General features: G+C 40.0%; 1 protein-coding gene across 4 annotated transcripts in view; it reads right to left on the reverse strand.

Moving 5' to 3' along the window:
* The window catches only part of arl13b (ADP-ribosylation factor-like 13b), a 76,722-nt gene that overhangs the window by 45,274 nt on the left and 9,027 nt on the right, over positions 1-22,421 (reverse strand). For all 4 annotated transcript variants that reach the window (XR_007263231.1, XM_048602975.1, XM_020528329.2 and 1 more), the window contains exons 3-4: positions 14,576-14,646; positions 11,835-12,084 (exon numbers count right to left, since the gene is read on the reverse strand). Coding sequence is in view for 3 of the 4 variants with exons in the window: in XM_048602975.1 (XP_048458932.1) it covers positions 11,835-12,084; positions 14,576-14,646 (321 nt within the window). In the remaining variant the exon portion in view is untranslated. The remainder of the gene's footprint in view (positions 1-11,834; positions 12,085-14,575; positions 14,647-22,421) is intronic.

The following is a 22,421-nucleotide window of genomic DNA, read 5'->3' on the forward strand; positions in this document are numbered from 1 at the left end:
TTTCCTACTGTACAAGTCAATATTTAACTTTCAAACAATATCTTATTGCTGTTTTTGGGACCATGCTAGTCTCGTTTTGAGGCTTATTGTGAAAGGCACTAAAGAAATGCAAGCTCTACCTTTATATTTATTTAGCATTTGTAATTGTACTTGTTCTTCGATTTACGAACTAATAACATTTGATTAGTTAAAATGTTCAAATCACATTCAAGGAGAATTTTTAGACTGAAAAGTAATTACATTTCATTAAAATAAATTAAGTTATGATAACAGAACTATCTCTTCAGTTGATTTTAAATTACTGGCATGATAATGAACTGATTTTAAGTGGTCTTCAAATTTTGAACAGAAACACAGCAAAAATACCAAAGTTTTGATCTGTAACTTCAGGTTGTTCACATGTTGATGGCTGATTTTCAAACCTGAAAAAATGTAGCCTTCCTTCCTAACAGCAGTGGCAGCATTAGGCAGAATATCAATCACGAAATTAGAAGTGCATATAACAAAATTATCACAATAATTAAGTATTATGGGGACAGTAATCTTCATACAGATTGGGCAAACCAACCTTGCAGTAGTAACTGTAATAAGGAGAAGTTAATTGAATGTATACAATATAGTTTTCCAGATCAGTATGTTGAAGAAGAATTAGGAACAGGCTATTTTAGATGTAGTTCTGCGCGATTGAAAAAGGCTATTCTTGTAGTGAAGGACAAACAAGGAAGAGTAGTCAGCTTATGACAGATTTTTATTTAAGATTTGATTTATTAAGACTGCAAAGATGGGCTGAAACCTGAACAAAACAACCGTGTAGGTACGAAGGGCAGCCTGGCCAACGTGGATTGGAAATTAGCTTAAAGATATTTTCAGAGATAAGCAATGGTTAATATTTAAAGAATTAGCTTACAATTTACAATGAGTATACATCCTTTTAAAGAATAAAAACCTCACAGGATACTTGGTACAACCATGATAATAGTGAATTAAGTTGCATATAATGTTGTCAGACAGTACACCAAGCCTGGGGATTGGAAAAACTTTAGAATTCAAAGGGTGACCCAAGAAATCCATAAAAAGGAAAAGGAATAGTGAGCAAACAAGAAATATATATGAAGCAAATCATAAAAGCTTCTATAGACATGTAAAAAAAAAATTAGTTAAAATTAACATGGGTCCCTTTGGTGCATAGACCAGAGAAATGATAACAGATGATAAAGAAATAGTGGAGATGCTAAATAAATACTTTATATTTATCACACAATAAAATTCTGGACAAACTAGTTACCAAGGGTCTAGCAAGAATGAGGAACATAGAGTCACAGAGTCATACAGCACGAAAACAGGTCTTTCGGTCCAACTAGTCCATGCCAAACACAATCCCAAACTAAACTAGTCCCAACTGACAGGTCCTGGCCCATATTCCTCCAAACCTTTCCTATTCATGTATCCATCCAAATGTCTTTTAAGCACTGTAATTGTATCCACATCCACCACGTCCTCAGGAAGTTCATTGCACAAGGAAACCACCCTCTGTATGAAAACATTGCCTCCTATGTTTTTTTTTAAATCGCTCTCCTCTCACCTTAAAAATGTATCCCTTAGTCTTGAAATTACCCATCATCGGGAAAAGATAACTCTATCTATACCTCTCATTATTTTGTAAACTTCTATCAGTGCACCTCTCAACCTCCTAAACTGCAGTAAAAATAAGTCCCAGCCTACCTTTATAACTCAAACCTTCCATGCCCAGCAAAATCCTGGTAAATTTCTTCTGAACCCTTTGCAGCTTGATGATATCCTTCCTGTAACTGGGCAACCAGAACTGGACACAGTATTCCAGAAGAGGCCTCACCAACATCCTGTACAACCTCAGTATAATATCTTAAATCATATACTCAAAGGACTGAGCAATGAAGGCAAGCGTGCCAAATGCCTCTTTAACCACCCTGTCTATATGTGACAGAAACTTTAAAGAATTATGTATCTGCACCCCTAGGTCCCTCTATTCTACAACAATTCCCAAGGCCCTACCATTACTTATATAAGCCCTATCCTTGTTTGTTGTACCAAAATGCAATACCTTGCATTTATCCAGGTTGAACTCCATCTGCTATTTTTCAGCCAGTTGACCCATTTGATCAAGATCCCTTTGTAATGTTAGAAAACCTTCTTCACTGTCTACTATACCACCAATTTCAGTGTCATCTGCAAACTTACTAACCAAGCCTCAATATTCTTGTCCAAATCATTTATATAAATGACAAACAAAAGAGGACCCAGAACCGATCCCTGTGGAACAGCACTGGTCACCAGCCTCTAGTCCGAAAAGTAACCCTCCACCATTACTCTCTGTCTTCTCCTGTTAAGCCAATTATGTATCCAATTGGCAAGTTTACCTTGAATCCCATGAGACTGGCTTTACTAATTAGTCTACCATGCAGAACCTTCTCAAAGGCTTTATTAAAATCCAAATAAAAAATGTCTACTGTTCTGCCATTATCAATCTTTTTGGTAACTTCCTCAAATATGCAATCAAGTTTGTGAGACACAATTTTCCTCACACAAAACCATGCTGACTATCCCTAACCAACTTTTACCTCTCTAAATATTCATAAATCCTATCTTTTATAATCACTTCCAACAATTTACCTACAAAGAAAGTCGGACTCACTGGTCCATAGTTTTCCGGTTTCTCCTTACAACATTTCTTAAACAAAAATACAGCATTACCCATCTCCCAGTCATCAGGCACCTCACCTGTATGACACAAATACTTTTGCAAGGAATCTTGTAACTTCCTCCCTTACTTCCCACAACATTCTGGGATCCATTAGATCAGGTCCTGGAGATTTATCCACCTTTATATTCTCTAATACCTCCCAAACCTCCTCTTCTGTAATGTGAACTGTTTTTAAAACATCAAAGTTTATTTCTCTGCATTCTCTAGACTCCATTTCTTTCTCCACAGTAAAAACTGACACAAAATATTCATTTAAAATCTCTCCCATCTCCTGGGGTTCAGTACAAAGATGACCTCCATAATCTGTAAGAGGCCCAACCCTTTCTCTAGTTACCCACTTGCTCTTAATGTATTTGTAGAATTTCTGTGAATTATCCTTAATCTTATCTGCCAATGCTACCTCATATCCCCTCTTTGCCTTCCTGATTTCTCTCTTAGGAATGCCCAATTCTTTTATTCTTGACTGGGACCTCAATACCTTTATTCATCCATTGTTCCTTAATCTTACCACCCTTACCCTTCACTCTAACAGGAACATACTGCATCTGAACTCTCGTCATCACACTCTTGAACGCTTCCCACTTGTCAAACGTCCTTTTACCTGCGAACAGTCTACTCCAATCAACTTTTGAAAGTTTTTGTCTCAAACCATTAAACTTTGCCTTACTCCAATTAAAAACTTTAACTTTTATGGAAGGCTTATCCTTTTCCATAACAATTTTTAAACTAATAGAATTATGATCGCTAGACCCAAAATGTTCCCCCACTTTTACTTCAGTCACCTGACCTGCCTTATTGCCCAAAGGAAGGTCTAGTTTTACTCCATTTCTAGTAGGTGCATCCACATATTGATAAAGAAAATTTTCTTGAGCACATTTGACAAATTCTTCACCACACAAACCTTTAACACTATGGTAGTCCCAGTCAATGTTTGGAAAAATTAAAACCCCCCATTATTCCAACCTTATTATGCTTACATATATCTGTGATCTCCCTGCATATTTGTTTCTCAATTTCTCTCTTACTGTTGGGGGTCTATAGTATAATCCCATCAAAATGATCTTTCCTTACTTATTTGTAATTTCTACCTATATATTTTCACTGAATGATTTTTCAGAAATATCTTCCCTACTTATAGCAGTAATGTATTTGTTAATCAAAAATGTTCCCCCCCCCCCCCCCTCCTCCTCTCTTACCTCCTTTTCTATTCTTCCTATAGCATCTAAAACCTGGAACATTGAGCTGCCAGTCTTGTCCATCTCTCAGCCAAGTTTCTGTAACAGCTATGATGTCCCAATCCCATCTTCTTAAATATGCCCAGAGTTCATCAGCCTTACCTGTAAGACTCCTTGCATTGAAATAAATGCAATTTAGTTCTTCAGAGTTACTACAGACTATGACTCTCTCGTCTTTTTTTTTCTAATTGACATGCTCTCCTCACATTTAGAACCTACCCCATCAATCCTTCCATTTACAGTGCTACTTAGAATTCCTCCAATCGCCTTCTCTATCAGTATAAAGTCTCCCTTAAGAGAATGATGAAATCTCTCTGCTAAGATATTGGACCCTTTCCAGTTTAGGTTAGACCCATCCTTTTTGAATAGGTCTTTTCTATCCCAAAAGATATTCCAATTGTACAAAAACCTGAATCCCTGAACAATACACCAGTTCTTCATTGAATCAGAGATAGTAGGAACTGCAGATGCTGGAGAATCCGAGACAGTATTAGACTTGTTGTCTCAGTTCTTCATTGATTCATCTTTTTAACCTTTTGTTCCTTCTCTCGTTTTGAGTTTGGCATAAAGAAATTACTATTAGTAAAGACACAGTGCTGGATAAATTAATGGGATAAAATCATTTTCCCGGGCCTAATGGCCTGCATCCATCTGAACAAGGTAGTTACAGAAATAGTAGTTGCATTACTTTTGACTTTTAGAATTTCCTAGAATCTGTAAGAAGAATTGGAAGATGGATTGGAAGGCAATAAACATATCCCTGAAATCCAAGAAAGAACAAGAGAGAAATTGGAAAACTACAAACCAATTAGTTCGACTTTGGCACGAAGGAAAAAACTAGAGTGTACTATTATGGAATGTCATAACAGAGCACTTAGAAAATCATAACATGTTCAGGCAATGTCAATACTCATTTATGAAAGGAGAATAATATATCACAAATCTGAAAGTTGTTGAGATTACAGCTAGTAGGATAGATAAAGGGCAACATGAGGCCGTATATTTTCAAAAAGCATTTGATAACGGTGCTCTACAAGAGGTTATTAGACAAAAGTTAAAGTTTATGGGATTGGGCAGAATAGATTGGACTAAGGAATGATTAAAGGACAGAAAACAGAGTGTAAGAATAAATCAGTCACCTGCAAACTGGCAGGATATAACTAGTGGGGTATCCGATGAATCAGTGATAACAATAGCTAAAGTTCAATTTCTATCAGTCTTAAATGAAAGAACTGAGTGTAAAGGATTCAAGTATTCTGATGATACAATATTAGATGAGATCAGGAGGGCACAATGAAGGCCGCAAAAGGATATAGACAAGTTAGGCAAACGGTCTAGAAAACAGAATGGAATATAATGAGAAATGTAAAGATATCCACTTTCGCAAAAAAAATAGAAAAACATAATATTGTTTTAAATCATGAGAGGCTGGAAAATATTGATATTTCTTCCATAAAAGAAGTGATATTCAAAGGGCGTCCTTACACACAAATCTTACAGTTAACACGCAAGTTCAACAAGCAACTTGGAAAGCAAACAATATGTTAGCTTTTCTTTAAAGGGGATTGAAGCACTGCAATTGCACATAACCTTGAAAAGATCTCCATTGAACATTTTTGTCCACTAACCAAGGTTGAATATTCTTCTTTGAAGGAGTGCAATGAAGGTTCACTAGACTGATTCAGGAGATATGGGATTTGTCCCATGAGGTTCCATTGAATACAGAGGGCCTTTATTCTCTAATGCAAGGTAATCTCATTGAAACCTATATATTTCTTAAAGGGGTGACAAAGGTAGGTGCTAGGAATATGTCTTTCCTGCCTGGCAGATCTAGAACTAGGGGACCACAGTTCAGAACAAGAAGTCATCCATTTAGAACGGAGACAAGAGTTATGAATCTTTAGACATACCAGCCCCAAAGAGCTCAGTACATTCAACAGAGAGAGACTGACAATTCTTTGGATAATAATAGAATATAGAAATCATATGAGAAAGCAGAACTGCGGCAGAAAATCAATCATGATCTTACCAATCATGGTAGAACAGATTTGGAGGACCAAATAGCCTAATTCTATTGACATTCTGACACCACCTCATCAACATGCTCCCAAACAAGGCCCTGAGCACATAACTCAAGGGAGGCAGCTCACTACCACCTTCTGAAATTCAATTTGGAAAGAGCCCTTCTCAGTCTGTCAAAGAGATAGTTAAGTTTGAAGTGAAAAAGCTTAACTCTCTGTGACCAGTTTAATTTATATCTTCCATGAAAGTTCGGTTTAATGGTGAAAACGTGGATAAATGATTTTTGCACAAATCTAAGGAGTAGTGAGGAAACTCATCACAATTTTTCAATATCTTCACCTAATTATGAATCATCCCTCAACTGAAGCTGCAGTACCATTTACACATAGGTAACGATGAGCATTGTTACCCTCCCTTATAACTTGGGAGCAAAATCTGCCAATAATTTCTTACTAATTTTAAACCTATTTCATTGTCTTGTTGTTGCACAGAAACCAAACTCCTTTTTGTGGATGTACTTCTGTATTCCAACACCACCTACTGTCTATCAAGTGGAATACATGCAATAGTGAATGACCTCAAGATTGAAAGCAGTAATCAAGATGTACTAATGACAGTGAGATGGATTCAATACCTACATAATATCTTCCAGAAACATACCCCTTTCAGTAATACACAGCACACAATGGTTTCATGTCAAATTATTATTTTAAATCCTGCAATGACAATGAAAATTAGTTGGCTGGTTTGCGCTATAGAATGATGCCACAAGCATGGGTTCAATTCCCACACCGGTTGAGGTTACCATGAAGAATTTTCCTTCTCAACTTTTCTCCTCAGCTGAGGCATGGTAGCCCTCAGATTTAACCACCATCAACATCTCTCTCTAAGGAGAGAGAAGCCCTATGGTCCAGAAGAGATTGGCAACTTTATCCTTTCTAAATATTTATCGCACAAAGCATTAATAATTACTATTTAAAGTAACACTGTAATAACTACTTATAACATATCAAGCTAGATATTCACATCATTTGCTTTCAGATAGTTTCTGTGATATTTTCTACAATAAATAACATTACTACATCACTGACAGATAAAGTTCTTCCATGCCAGCAACACCTACATCCCACAAACATGTATAAAATCCTCAAGGACATTGAAGCCATCCATGCTCATGTGCAAAATAGCTTGGACAATACCCACGTTTGGGCTGTCAGGTGGCAACTTACATCCGCACAAGTGCCAGGCAATTGTAATATCAAAACAATGAAAGCAGAAATAGAAATAAGTCATTCGGCAATTCGCACCTGCTCCTCGGTTCAAAATGAACATTACCGTGTTCTTACTTTTGTGTATATCCTTTGACCCCTTTAGCCCTGAGAATTTTACCAAACTCCTTCTTGAAAACATTCAATGTTTTGGCCTCATCAACCATCTCCAACAGAGAGAATCTAAACACTGATCTGTGACATTCAATGCATTACCGTCACTGTCAACATTCTGGAAGTTACCTTTCACAATGAACTGCACTAATCATGTATGTACAATGGCTACAACAACAGGTCTGAGGCTAGGAAGCCCTGTAGCAAGTAACTCACCTTCTGACTCTGCAAAGCCTGTTCATCATCTACAAGGCTAAAGTCAGGAGTGTGATGGAATAAATACTCCCTACTTGTAAGATTGTATAAAAACTCGAAAAACTCTCAAGAAGCTTGATACATCCAGGACAAAGCAGCCCATTTGATAGACACCACATCCACAAATATTCACTCCCTCTACCATCGATGCTTAGTAGCAGCAGTATGCACGATCTGCAAACTGAACCGCAGAAACTCTCCAGGGCACCTTATACAATATCTGCCAAAGCCAATACCACTACCATGTAGACAAGCTAGGGAAGCAGATACATGGGAACACCGCCACGTGCAAGTTCCCCTCCAAGCCACTCACATCCTCACTTGGAAATATATTCCTGCTCCTTTAACGTTACTGGGTCAAACTCCTTCGGAGTGGAACATCCATCGTAATAACTTTGTGGGTTAACCTACACCAAATAGACTGCAGTGATACAAGAAGGCAGCTCACTTGCACCTTCTCAAGGGCATCTGTGGATAGACAATAAATGCTGCCATGATCCCAGATACCAGCAAAAAAAAGCCAGAAATCAGCTTAGCAATAGTTGGGATAACATTACCGAAGTTTGTATATTATAGATCAACGTAGATAAGCAATACATCATATAAATATTAAAACACAGTGTGGAGCTGGAGGAACACAGCAGGCCAGGCAGCATCAAAGGAGCAGGAAAGCTGATGTTTCGGGTTGGGACACTTCTTCAGAAATGGGGGAGGGGAAAGGGAGCTCTGAAATAAATAGAGAGAGGAGGTGTGGGCTGGGGAAGGTAGGTGGGATAGTGGTAGGTGAGTGCAAATTGGCACTGGTGGGGACTGGTCAGTGAGGTGGGAGAGAAGACAGGCAGGTTGTGTCAGGTCAAGGAGGCAGGGATGAGAGGGAGGGTTGGTCGTGGGATGAGGCTGGGGGTAGGGACATTTTGAAACTAGTAAAGTCCACATTGAGACCATTGGGTTGTGGGCTCCCAAGGTGGAATATGAGGTGCTGCTCCTCCAGTTTCCAGGTGACCTCATTGTGACACTGGAGGCGGCCCAGGATGGACATGTTGTCCAGGGAGTGGAAGGGGGAGCTGAAGTGGTTCGCACTGGAAAGTTGTTGTTTGTCACGAAAAGATCATAGGTCCTCTACAAAGCGGTCTCTGAGCCTCCACTTGGTCTCACCAATGTAGAGGAGGCCACATCGTGAACAGTGGATGCAGTTGACCACATTAGCGGATGTGCAGGTGAACCTCTGTCTGATGTGGAAGGTTTCTTTTGGTTCCTTGGATGGAGGTGAGGGGTGAGGCGTAGGGGCAGGTGTAGCACTTACTGCGGTTGCAGGGAAAGGTGACGGGGGTGGTGGGACTAGTGGGGAGTGTGGAGCGGACAAGGGAGTCGCAGAGAGAGCGGTCCCTATGGAAGGCAGATAAGGGTGGGGAGGGAAATATATCCTTGGTTGTGGGGTCGGATTGCATGTGGCGGAAGTGGCAGAGAATGATACGTTGAATCCGGAGGTTAGTGGGGTGATACATAATGACAAGGGGGATTCTGTTTTTGTTTTTGTTTTTGTTGTGGGGAGGGGATGTGAGGACAGAGATGCAGGAAATGCAAGGAATGCAAGAGATGTGGTCAAGAGCATTTTCGACCACTGAAGGGGGGGGGGGATGTTGCGGTCCCTGAAATACGAGGACATCTGGGGTGTTCGGAAGTGGAACGCCCCATCTTGGGAGCAGATACAACGGAGGCAGAGGAATTGGGAGTAGGAGATCACATTCTTACAGGAAGGTGGGTGAGAGGAGGTGTAGTCTAGGTAGCTGTGGGAGTTGGTTGGCTTGAAATAGATATCGGTTTTGAGGCGGTCACCAGAGATGGAGACAGAGAGGTCCAGGAAGGAGACAGAGAGGTATCAGAGATGGTCCAGGTGAACTTGAGGTTGGGGTGAAAGGTGTCAGTAAAGTTGATGAACTGTTCAAGCTCCTCGTGGGAGCACGAGGCAGTGGCGATACAGTCATCGATGTAGTGGAGGAAGAGATGGGGGATGGGGCCAGTGTAGCTACGGAAGACGGACTGTTCCACGTATCCTACAAAGAGGCAGGCATAGCTTGGGCCCATGTGGGTTCCCATGGCCACCCCCTTAGTCTGTAGGAAATGGGAGGATTTGAATGAGAAGTTGTTAAGGGTAAGGATGAGTTCGGTTAAGTGGATGAGGGTATTGCTGGAGGGGGACTGGTTGGGCCTGCGGGAGAGGAAGCAGCAGAGGACTTTTAGGCTATCTGCGTGGGGAATGCAAATGTACAGGAATTGGATGTCCATAGTGAAGATGAGGTGCTGGGGGCCAGGGAATTGGAAGTCTTGGAGGAGGTGGAGGGTGTGGGTGGTGTCCTGGACGTGGGTGGGGACTTCCTGGACCGGGGGGAGAAAACATATCATTCTCCGCCACTTCCGCCACTTGCAATCTGACCCGACAACCATGGATATATTTCCCTCCCCACCCCTATCTGCCTTCTGTAGGGACCGCGCTCTCTGCGACTCCCTCGTCCGCTCCAAACTCCCCACTAGCCCCACCACCCCGGCACCTTTCCCTGTAACCACAGGAAGTGCTACACCTCCCCCCTCACCTCCATCCAAGGAACCAAAAAAACCTTCCACATCAGACAGAGGTTCACTTGCAAATCCTAATGTGGTCTACTGCATCCGCTGCTCTCGATGTGGCCTCCTCTACATCGGTGAAACCAAGCGGAGGCTCGGAAACTCCCCAGAGCCTGTCAACTATCTGCAAGGCACAAGTCAGGAATGTGATTGGAATGCTCCCCACTTGCCTGAATGAGTGCAGTCTCAACAACACTCATGAAGCTTGACACCATCCAGGATAAAGCAGCCTGCTTGATTGGCACTACATCCACAAGTATCCACTCCCTCCACCACCGACGTTCAGTAGCAACAGTGCGTACTATCTACAAGATGCACTGCAGAAATTCACCAAAGATCCTTAGACAGCACCTTCCAAACTGATGACCACTTCCAACTAGAATGACTAGGGCAGCAGATATATGACAACAACATTACCTTCAAGTTCCCCTCTAAGCCACTCACCAATCTGACTTGGAAATATATCAGCGTTCCTTCACTGTTGCTGGGTCAAAATCATGGAATTCCCTCCTTAATGGCATTGTGGGTCCACCCACAGCAGGTGGACAGCAGCGGTTCAAGGCATTAGCTCACCACCACCTTCTCAAGGGCAACTAGGTATGGGCAATAAATACTGGGCAGCCAACAATGCCCACATCCCAAAAAAATAAAAAATAACAGCTTGAATTTAGTGCACCACACTCCGTAAAACTCTCATCCTCCTGACTCTATACACATGAGGAGTAAGTAATCATGCAAAACCCAATAAAATCTTAATTAATAAATCTATCACAAGTTCCCTCATTCCATTAGGTCTCAGGCACTCCTTCAGACTATATCAGATGTTACCACTCTGTCACCTCCCAATGACAGAAAGTAGCACTTTAAAGTGAGAGGACTGACAGATGGCTACCTCAGGCCAGGACAAGATTGGGGAAAAGAAACAAAAGCAGAGAATTGTGTTCCCTATAAGTTGCAATTACACTAAACGACACAGATTTCTCATCCCTGTCCCCCGTTACCTGCTCGACAAAAGTTGTATTTGTAAGGAGAGAATGCTTGTTTTGAGTTGAACTGAGCACTGAGTGGGGAAGTTTAGTTTGTATCTTCATTCGCAAGCAACTTATCATCCGGTCAAAATTGAACGGTCAGACATTGCTGTCCTATGACTCACTGACATATAATGTTCTACTGCAAAAGCAAACAGTCTATGAACATTGCGATTTACATTGGGTCACATAGACCACATCAGTGGCCTCAAAAGCAGGAAAGTTCACTTGCTCTAATATTATCCTTGATATTCTGCATTTTTCCTCTTTCATACAGGTTCTTAAATCTGTGAAGTCCAACAGATTAACCATAATAATGCAAGCTTACAACCATTTACTTTAATAGGCAGATAATTGGGGGCTACTGCACACAGAAGCAGGATACACTGACCAAATGTTTACTTACTAAAATTCAGTGCAATGTGTTGTTGTTGCACTGTATCAAAGTACTTTTATTCCTTTATTAGTGCATATACTGACACTGGAAAAGAAAACAAATACAAAACCTACTGCATACATCAAATGATCTATGCTCAGCAGACATACTTACACTAGCACAGGTTTCCCCGATATCTTAGGATGCCTTATGACCTCTGCCACAATTTCTTTGGCTTCTTCTATTCGATCAACATCACTGGAATCCACAACAAAAATAACGCCAAAGGACTCAGAGTAATAGTTCTTCCAGATAGCGCGGATTCTTTTCCCTCCTCCCAAATCAAAGATGGTGATTTCAAACTTGTCCTGTTTTAGATCAATTCTTGAAAAACCCACTGTGGGAGCTAAATCTTCTAGAGACTCTACAAAAGAAAAGATTTAAAGAACAAAAGATATATAAAGATACCTGTCGGGAGCACAGAGACTGAGGACTTAGGTGGATAGAAACTGGAAAACATTCAACTGCTACTAAAACATTCCTCAACTTTTAAATCTATTTCTCAGGCACTGCGTAAACTTCAAATGAATCTTACAATGGAAAAAAGAAACCACTGAATTTACATACAAAGATACCATATGTTAGGAGCAATGTTCAATCAATTAACAAGCAAAAATAGAGGAATACCGATTTGAAAACAAAAATACTAAACTTACTCCCCCATGCCTTCAATCAATCTACCTGATATTATTTTCATCAAGATCTACGCATGTGACAGGAATCCCAGAAGCCCATTAACTGACACAAGCAATGCACTAAAGTGACAACAGCTGCAAATTTCAACACAACAGATTCATTTTATGCTGAATGCATATATACTATAGCTGTAATGCATTCCTGCAAAAACAAGTCACAAATGGACTGTTTTCTAGATTTAAAGAATTTATTTTGGCACTTATGAATCACAGAAGCCAGCAGGAAATGACTACGCGTCTTGTAGTCTCAGTAGGATTACCAGGATTACAGCAGGGTTGAGTGTCATCAACAGTACGCATATTGTGGTCAAGACTCCTGTACCAACTAGATAGCTTCACGTAACATAAATGGTTTTATTTGCTTAAAATCCAATATGGATTTGAAACAGGTAGGTCATCTGATGAATCCAATTGATTCTTTTACTTAATAGAAAGATGACTATGGAACTGACAGCTAGTTATTGACCTGGTTTGAAAACTGGTTGAGCAGAAGGAGATAGAGTAGCAATAGAGAGCAGATACTGTAATTGGCAGAGTGCCCCAAGTAGTGCCCCACGATAAGCTAAGTTACCGTCTCAACTATTCATTATATTTATTAATGACTTAAATAAATTAGAAAATCCAATATGTTAAATTTACCAATGATACCAAGGTAAGAATAATGTAATTAGTTAAGATGAAAATGTAATGTTATAGACAGATAAATAAAATGAAAAGACAAACAATCTGTAGCAACTGGATTTCACTGAAGGAAAATAGATCACCCACATGTGACCTAAAACGGATAAAATAGAGTAGCTTCTAAATAAGAAGAAAGCTAGAGGAAAATGGAAGTCTAGTGGTTGAGGGAATAGTTGGACTGTTTTCAGAGTGAAACTACCAGGAACAGTTCACAGCATGATGTGCTGAACATGGCAATATTCCTTCTGTGCATTCAGCAAGTACAAACATTTGCTGATGTGGTACATTGCAAGATTGAGATCCTGTACCTGCAAAGTCAGTTTCATGCAGTCAAAAGCTCAACAGGGAAGCCTGCTATCCCATAAGATTTGTAAAATCATATGTCTTCTACCTACATTTCTCTTTTTAGAGAGAACACAATAAATTCTCTGTTCAAATATACAGAGCATTTGTCAATTCTCCAACACAGCAATGAAGTTGTTACGTATAATGCCCATTTCAGAAGCCCACATGAAGAAATTCAGGAGCCACTGTCACCTTCACAGTGGCAGGGACATCCTCTCAGTTGTTAAACCGCAGGTCTGGTAACAGAAGGTGGCAGACATTTGAAAAGAGAAGTTTATGCACACACTGTTCCTGGTTTAGGTGGAGGTAAGAGAAATGTTCCAGAAGATCTAAGGAGAAGAAAGCATCCTGCTGACAGCCCCTCTCATCTTTCTTCCTCCTCTTCTCTCTTCAAGGAGTTGGTTGTCGTCGTTATTGACTCTGCTTCATCTTGCTCTTTTGCTGCAGCCATGGGGAATTGCAACTGTAGCATTCACAGTTGGGTGCAGTTCACAACAAAGAGCTTCCCTATCTGCAGCACCATTCCCACTCAATTTTAACCAACTTCTTAAAATGCCATGCCCTTGCATGAACTCAAACAGGGCCTTGACAGAATAATCAGCAATTATCATGAAAGGGGTGGATGATCACTTTGAGTAGCACTGACTGGAGCTTCGTTTCAGTTATTAAATTCATGTTCAACAGCGAGAAGTTAAGAAAGGGCATTAGCTAGATTGGCAAGGTTGAAAATGGTAGCATTGGTGTCAAATCAGTGTCACGATCTGACTGCTTCACAATATGTGTGCTTTACAATCTCCTTACTGTTGTCTAAACACATCAGCACAGACATCGTCTTGCTGGCAAAACAGCGGCCATTGTGCTAAAACTATGGATACAACAGATTCAAATTTTATAGGCATGTTTGTTACGAGCCTAGTTTTCTTAGTTGGGAAAAATGCCACACTACAGTATTTGAATGGTCTAATGTGAAAAGAAGTTTAAATTTAGTTTTAATGTTTTAAAAGCTACAAAATCTGTAATTTCCTGTTGGACAAAATTTTATGTGAAATTCAATATATTTCAGCATGTGCAGCTACCAGAGAGGTTTAAATAGAACTAAATTAAAGTTTCAACGGATCCCCAAAGATTTCTTACCTCCTTGAATTCCTTTCACAGTTGCAGTTTTCCCAGCATTATCCAACCCTATCATCACTAGAGTTACTTTCCTGTGAAAAGAGCATGGTTGTATTTAGGCAAGATTAATTCGCCTATTTGCAATACTTTAGAAAAGCATGTTGGACCATGGGTGTCAGATATCATAGCATGAATGAAGCTGGAGCCATGCACACTTTCAATCATAAAATTAACAGAAATCACAATTTCCTGATTACGACACAACCTTGCTGTAGCATCAGCGTGATCGCTGTTAAAATACTGGGTTGAGTATGTTACAAAGGAACAAAGTACAAGGAACTGACAATACATAAATTTAAGAGGGCAAAACCTGAAAATGATTTATCAATAACAATTATAGTCTTTATAAAAAATGCTGAGGTAAAGCTACCTGTCATCACCATAAAATTATACGTTGGACCAGTGCCTACGGAAACCATCATCAGCCAAAGAGTAGGGGCCCAGGAATACATCCTTGGCAAATTCAAATTCAAATCATTGTGGAGATGGAGAGGGAGAGAAAAAGAGCAGGAGAGAGAGAAGGTGGTGGGAGCACTGCAGGAGAGAAAGAATCATAAAGGGAAGGGCAACTGGTTTTGAAGATCCACTGTAAAAATATAAGATGAATTCAAAGGTGAAGTCATGGAACATTTTTTCAATTTAATGCCAAAGTGAATGAGGAAAATATCTTTGGGCCATGGAGTTCACAAAGATGGCGACAATCCAACCATCTCAGATGGTCCTGCTTCTCCCTGTTTCATTCAGCCCACCCCAACTAGTTCCTGAACCTGAGGTAGGGCTTATACATTTAATGGTAGGGCCTTGAGTAGTGTTGTAGAACAGTGAGGCCTAGGAGTGCAGGCATATATTCTTTGAAGTTTGCATCACATACAGACAGGGTGGTTAAAAAGGTGTTTGGCAGGCTTGCCTTCATTGCTCAGAATCTGAGTATAGGAGCTGGGAAGTCACGTTGAGGTTGTACAGGACGTTGGTGAGGCATCTTCTGGAAGACTATATCCAGTTCTGGTTGCCCAGTCATAGGAAGGATATTATTAAGCTGGAAAGGGTTCAAAAGAGATTTACCAGGATGTTGACAGGTATGGAACGTTTGAATTTTGAGGAGAGGATGGATAGGCTGGGACTTTCCTTACTGAAATGTAGAAGGTTGAGAGGTGACCTTATACAAGTTTATAAAATAATGAGGGGTATGGATAGAGTTAATGGTAGTTGTCTTTCCCCTAGGATGGGGGATTTCAAGGCTGGGGGCATATTTTTAAGGTGAGAGGACAGAGATTTAAAAAAGACATGAAGGGCAATTTTTTTTTACACAAAGAGTGGTTTGCATGTGGAATGAACTTCCTAAGGAAGTGGTGGATATGAGTACAATTACATTTAAAAAAGCATTTGGATAAATACATGAATAGGATAGGTTTGGACGGATATGGGCCAGGAGTAGGCAGGTGGGACTAGCTTAGTTTGGGATTATGTTCGGCATGGACTGGTTGGACCAAAAGGTCCGTTTCCATGTTGTATGACTCTATGACACATTATCTCTCCTGAGTAGTTTAGTTCTCTATATTAGTAATGGTACTAATGCCAAGCATCCCAATTCCGGGCTTTTTTTTATCTTTAGTACTAACAAAAAGGACAACTGATAAATTCGAATATTTATGTCGTGAATGTTTAAGGGTACAGATCAGTTAGGAAGGGTAGGAACTAAGTAAATCTGGACAGGTGGCTCTGTTAACTAATAGTGGTATTAACACAATTCAGAGGATGATACAAGGTCTGGAAATAGAAGTGGCTTGCATAGAGATGAGAAATGATAATGCTAAGCGGTCACTTGTCGGTGTGGTGTACAGGCCTCGTAACCTTAACCATATAACGGTAAGGAAAAGTTGCTAAAGTACCAAGGGCTGCTCTCTCATTGCAGAGAGACCACTGGTGGTAAGGGTCACATATCAGGTTTTGGGGGTTGGGGGAAGAAGGCAAGACCTTCAAGGTGACCTCAACCAATATGAGAATTGAACCCATGACATTGGTGTCACTCTGCATTGCAAACCAGCCATCTAGGCTAGTTGAGCTAACTGACTTAGTAACTATATGGTAGGATGGAGTATAAAGGAAAAAATAATGGAGTTTGTCAGAAAGGTATGGTAATAATTATGGGTGCTTTTAATCTACATATAGACTGCAAAAATTAGATGTGCAAAGAAAGCTTAGATGAGTTCATAGAATATTTTTGGGATTGTTCATTAGATGAGTACTTTCTGGAACCAATAAGGCCTTGTACTATGCAATGAAACAGGATAAATTAATGACCTCACAGTCATGGTGCTCCTAAGTAGCAGTGGTCTTACTCTGTTGAAACTTTACATTCAGTTTGAGGGGGAGAGGTGTGGGTCCAAGAATATTATTTTAAAATTAACTAAGGGCAATTATGAGATAATGAAAGCAGAGCTGGATAAAATGAACTTTCAAGTTAGATTAAGGTATGGGTAATACAGATGCAGTGTTAAACTTAAGGGCAAACAAAGAATAGATACATTTCAACAAGGAATTCCAAGAGGGGGCCTTTGGGAACTAAAAATGTTAGTCTCAAATAAAAGGAAAAAACACATAATTGTACATAGATGGAATGACAGGTTAGAAGATTGGACAAAATATTTAAAAAAGCAGAGATTGACTAAAATGGAATGTTTTTGCTTTATTGCTTGGGGGTTTGAAGTTTAAGAATAGGTAAGTTCGGCAGTATAACTGTAAGAAGCAGTAGTGAGGTCACACCTAGAATCCTGAGTGCAGTTTTACTCCTCTATTTAAGAAAGAATATTCTGGTATTGAGGATAATTCAAAAGTATTTCATTAGGCTGGTGCCTGGGATGAATGGGTTGACTTACCAGGAATGGCAAAGTAGGTTTGGCTTTTATTCATTACAGCTGAGAAGACTGAGTGTGATCTTACTGAAAATACAAAATTCCAGGTAGTCTTGGCAGAGTGGATGTTGAGAATCTAGAACTAGGGGGCATTGTTAAATAGAATAAGGAATATTTGTTTAAAACTGATGTGCAGAGGAATTTCTTCTCCCAGAGACCTGTGAATGTCTAGAATTCTATATCTCAGAGCACTGGAGATTAGATCACTGAAAATACTAAAAGAGGAGATAGATAGACTTCTGTAATATCAAGCAGTTGAGGGTTATGAAGAGCTAGCACAAAAATGGATTTGAGGCCTGGACATATCATCCACAATCTTATGGAATGGTGGGGCAGGCTTGAGGGGCTGAATGAGCCTACGCTTGCTTCTATTTCTTATGATTTTACAGTATTACAGGCATTGAATGATACAGCATAGAAACAGGTCCTTCAGTTCATCATGTCTATGCTGAACAAGAAGAATCAAACTACACCAATCCAATTTACCTGTACTTCGTCCATAGGCTACTATGCCCTGGAATTTTAAGTGCTTATACAGATATTTCTTCAATGTTGTGAGAGTTCCTGACTCTATCACACTCTCAGGCACCCTGTGGGTGATTTTTTTTTTCTTTCAGACCTCTTCTAAACTACTTACTCCTCACTTTCAACTTATGCCCTCTGGTCTTAGGCACGCCTGCCATGGGGAAAAATTCTCATGAACTACTCTATTTATGCCTCTCATAATTTTGTATACATCAATCAGATCTCCCCTTTGCTCCTCTACTCAGAGTCAATGAGTCATACAGCGTGGAAATAGGCCATTTGGCCCAACTATTCCATGCCAACCAGTTTTCCTAAACTGAACAAATCCCATTTGCCTGTGTTTAACCCATATCCCTCTAAACCTTTCCTATCCATGTATCCTTGCAAATGTCTTTAACATGTTCTAATTGTACTGGTCTCTACCACTTCCTTTGATAGTTCGTTCCACATACACCATCCTCTGCGTGAAAATGTTGCTTTTCAGGTCCCTTTTAAAACTTTCCCCTCTCACCTTAAACCTATGCCCTCTCAAACTAGAGACCCCTATGCTGAGGAAAAGACCTTGTCCATTCACCTTATCTATGTGCCTCATAATTTTATAAACCTCTATAAGGTCACCCCTCAGCCTCACACCTTCCAGGGAAAAATATCCCAGCCTATCCAGCCTTTCCTTATAACTGAAACCTTCCAGTCTCAGTAACATCATTGCAAATCTTTTTTACACCCTTCCTATAGCAGGATGACCAGAATTATACCTAGTACTCCAATGTGGCCTTATTAATGTCTTGTACATCCACAACATGACATCTCAACTCCCATACCCAGTGCACTGACCAATGAAGGCAGGCATACCAAACACCTTCTTCACCACTCTTGTCTACCTGTGACTCCACTTTCCAGGAACAATGCACTTGCATCCCTAGGTCTCTTTGTTCGGCAATACTACCCAGGGCCCTGCTATTAACTGTATAAGTCTTGTTCTGGTTTGCTTTACCAAAATGCAACACTTCACATTTATCTAAATTAAAGTCCATCTGCCATTCCTCGGCCCTGTGGCTCATCTGGTCAAGGTCCCATTGTACTGAGATAATCTTCTTCACCGTTCACTACACCACCTATTTTGGTATTGTTTCAGTGAGACTCCAATCTCATTAAAACCAAAAATGAAAAACACAAAATATGACAATCAGTCTGTGATACAAAGTCAGCTGTGATTGTAACATAAGCTTAAATTAACTGCCATATTTCCTGCTTACAACAATGTGCAGGCTTCAAAGAAAAACTTCATTGATTGTATAAAATGCTTTAAGACATCTGAGGATCATGAAAATGCTGGATGAATGCGCATCTTTCTTTCTATTAATCTTCTCTAGTGTCATAATTCTCAAATATCTGGATTCTTCTAATTCCAGCCTCACCACCATCCCTAATTTTAAATCTCCTGAGCACTGGCAGCCATGCCTTCAGCTTCCTGAGCCCTAAGCTTTGGAAGTCCCACACTAAACCTTACACTCACTACTGTGTTTTCCTTCTTCAAGATGTTATTAAAATCTATACCTTTGACCAAGCCTTTGGTCATTTCATAAATTGTTAATTATGCCAATAACTATCCCACCCTCTTTCAATAATTAAACCACAGACTACAGAAAGTTGGTTTCTCACCAAAACTGAAACACATCATTGTTAAACACTAAAGTGGAAGTACTGGAATTGGGTTTAGTTTCTAATCAAAAGTTGAACATTTTTAACTAATGTCTCCACCTGTTCAACACATTCCTTCTTAGTGATGGCGGGAGGTGGTCAAGATTTCCCTCACTTCCTCCCAATCCACTTCTCCTCTAAAACATAATGGAATACATTAGTCTTTGCATCCTTTTAATAGTGTTTTCACAGAACAGTTTGATCCAAATTGAAAGGATTAAAGCTCAAAATTAGATTGGTGCATAAGACTATATAATTTGCTTAGTCTTGCTGAATTTGCAGAAATGACTTAGCCTAACAGTAACTTATGGACAGAACAGCATGAGAATAAGTGGTGACTTAAGGGGGAATGGGTTTGCTGATAATTATAAGGTTAGATCAGCTAGGACATTGCTGTTTATGATAAGTTTCCATTCTTGATGAAACGAGAACCAAACGGAGGAAATGGAAAGTTCTGAAGGTCACAGTAAATAGTGGACAGGATAGTTCAATGTCAGGGACAAGAGTCATGTGTGATTTATTTTTAAAATAACCATGTAAGTGCAGAATTGAAAGCATAAACAAGGGCACATCATCCAGTGATGTAATTATGGTCCATGAAGTAATGTTACTAAAATGGGATAAATACATTAGAGAGTGGTTGAATTGTTGAGACATTTTTGAGCAGTTTGAGGGTGTTTTCCCTGTATGCTTACTTTGACTTTGCAATAAAATGCTGCTCGATTTACTTTATAGCTGTCTTATAGCAAGTCTTTAGACAGTCTGTACAACAAATGTCTGCCACAAAGCGGATCATGAAGGTCTATTGTCATATTTTGGAAAGCCAAAAATGATAAAATTAGATGCAATACTGCAAGGATCAATCACGTGCAGACACATCAAAACCCATTTAATTTCAAAATAAAACTAAATTTAAATAACTCAAATGTATCAAGCTAACTAGTACACTGAATTTTCTTTATATTTTTCAGAAACATGTGTTGTCTTGTAGGTGTAGCACCTGGTGGACACCTGTGTCATCTGCAGCAATCACATCCTGTGAAAGAGTCTGTAGCTCGGGAACATCGACTCAGCTAACAAGCTGGAAGCCAAACTTCCGGATACTGTAATACATCAGGGAGGGGGAAATTTACCTGGATTCGTTGTTCCAGGAGGCAGTCACATCCCTCAGGCTAGGTTAGTGGTTCCCAAACTGTGAGTTGCAAAACCATTGAAATGGTCTCAAAGATGCACTTAGAGACATAGAGATGTACAATATGGAAATGGACCCTTTGGTCCAACTTGTCCATGCCAACCAGATATCCTAAATAAATCTAGTCCCATTTACCAGCATTTGACCCATATCCCTTTAAACCTTTCCTATTCATATACCCCTCCAGATGCCTTTTAACTGTTGTAATTGTACCAGCCTCCACCACTTCCTCTGGCAGCTCATTCCATACTTCTGCATGAAAATCTTGGTCCCTTTTAAACCTTTCCTCTCTCACCTTAAACCTATGCCCCATAGTTTTGGTCTCCCCCACACTGGGGAAAAAGACCTTGGCTATTTACCCTATCTATGCCCCTCATGATTTTATAAACCTCTATAAGGTCACCCCTCAGCCTTCGGCACTGCAGGGAAAATAGCCCCAGCTTATTCAGCCTCTCCCTATAGCTCAAACCCTCCAACTCTGGAAATATCCTTGTAAATATTTTCTGAACTCTTTCAAGTTTGACAAGATCCTTCTTGTAGCAGGTTGGCAAGAATTGCACAGAGTGTTCCAAAAGTGGCCTAACCAATGATCTGTACAGCTGCAACATGACCTCCCAACTCCTATATTCAATGCACTGACCAATAAAGGCAAGCACACCAAACGCGTTCTTTACTATCCTACCTACCTCTGACTCCACTTTCAAAGAACTATGAACCTGCACTCCAAGGTCTTTTTGTTTAGCAAAACTCCCCAGGACCTTAATATTAAGTGTATAAGTCCGGCCCTGATTTGCGTTTCCAAACTGCAATCTCGAACTGCCTTGCTCCAGGCAAACATAGTGACTGTGGAGAGATGGCTGTCCAGTCTGAGGTTGAGGCAGGACAGCAACAGATTTACTGGATCATTGGCACCAAACAGGAAGGGGGAACGATGAGCCCAAAAGGTTATTTAACATGAAAAATCAGCAAATGTTTGCGCATTGATGTGGTCTGATCAGAAGTAGACAAGCAGTAACCAATCGTGGGAGCAACCAGGAGCGTATATAGCTAGGGGAGTTTATAGTGATATTCAGAGAAAATGACTTCAGTTCTCGTAAGATTTAGGGCTTAAATGTTTTGCTCAGTCAATTTTGAATACTGAAGAAGCAGTCTAACAATTTAAAGTTGGAGGCGGGGTTTTGAGAGAATGTGGTAAGGTGACACATGTGGAAACTAGTAGTGTTAGAAAAGGAGGGATGATGATGTAGTACAAAACCTTTGCTTGAAGATGGGCCTATATGATCTGGTTGGCATGAATAGAGAAACACAAACCAAATCCTACTAAATTCCAGTTGCAGTTTTCACACCTTGATGTAGTAAAAGGATAATTGCTTTGTGGAGAGAGACATGTCGAGAAACAAAGAGAGAAAGAGACACAACACAGCTAGTACTTTGAATAACAACAAAAACTGTTTTCTACATAAGCAACTAAATTAGT

This window comes from Rhincodon typus, chromosome 11 (genome assembly GCF_021869965.1).
Source record: "Rhincodon typus isolate 14 chromosome 11, sRhiTyp1.1, whole genome shotgun sequence".
In the NCBI taxonomy this organism is placed as follows: domain Eukaryota; kingdom Metazoa; phylum Chordata; class Chondrichthyes; order Orectolobiformes; family Rhincodontidae; genus Rhincodon; species Rhincodon typus.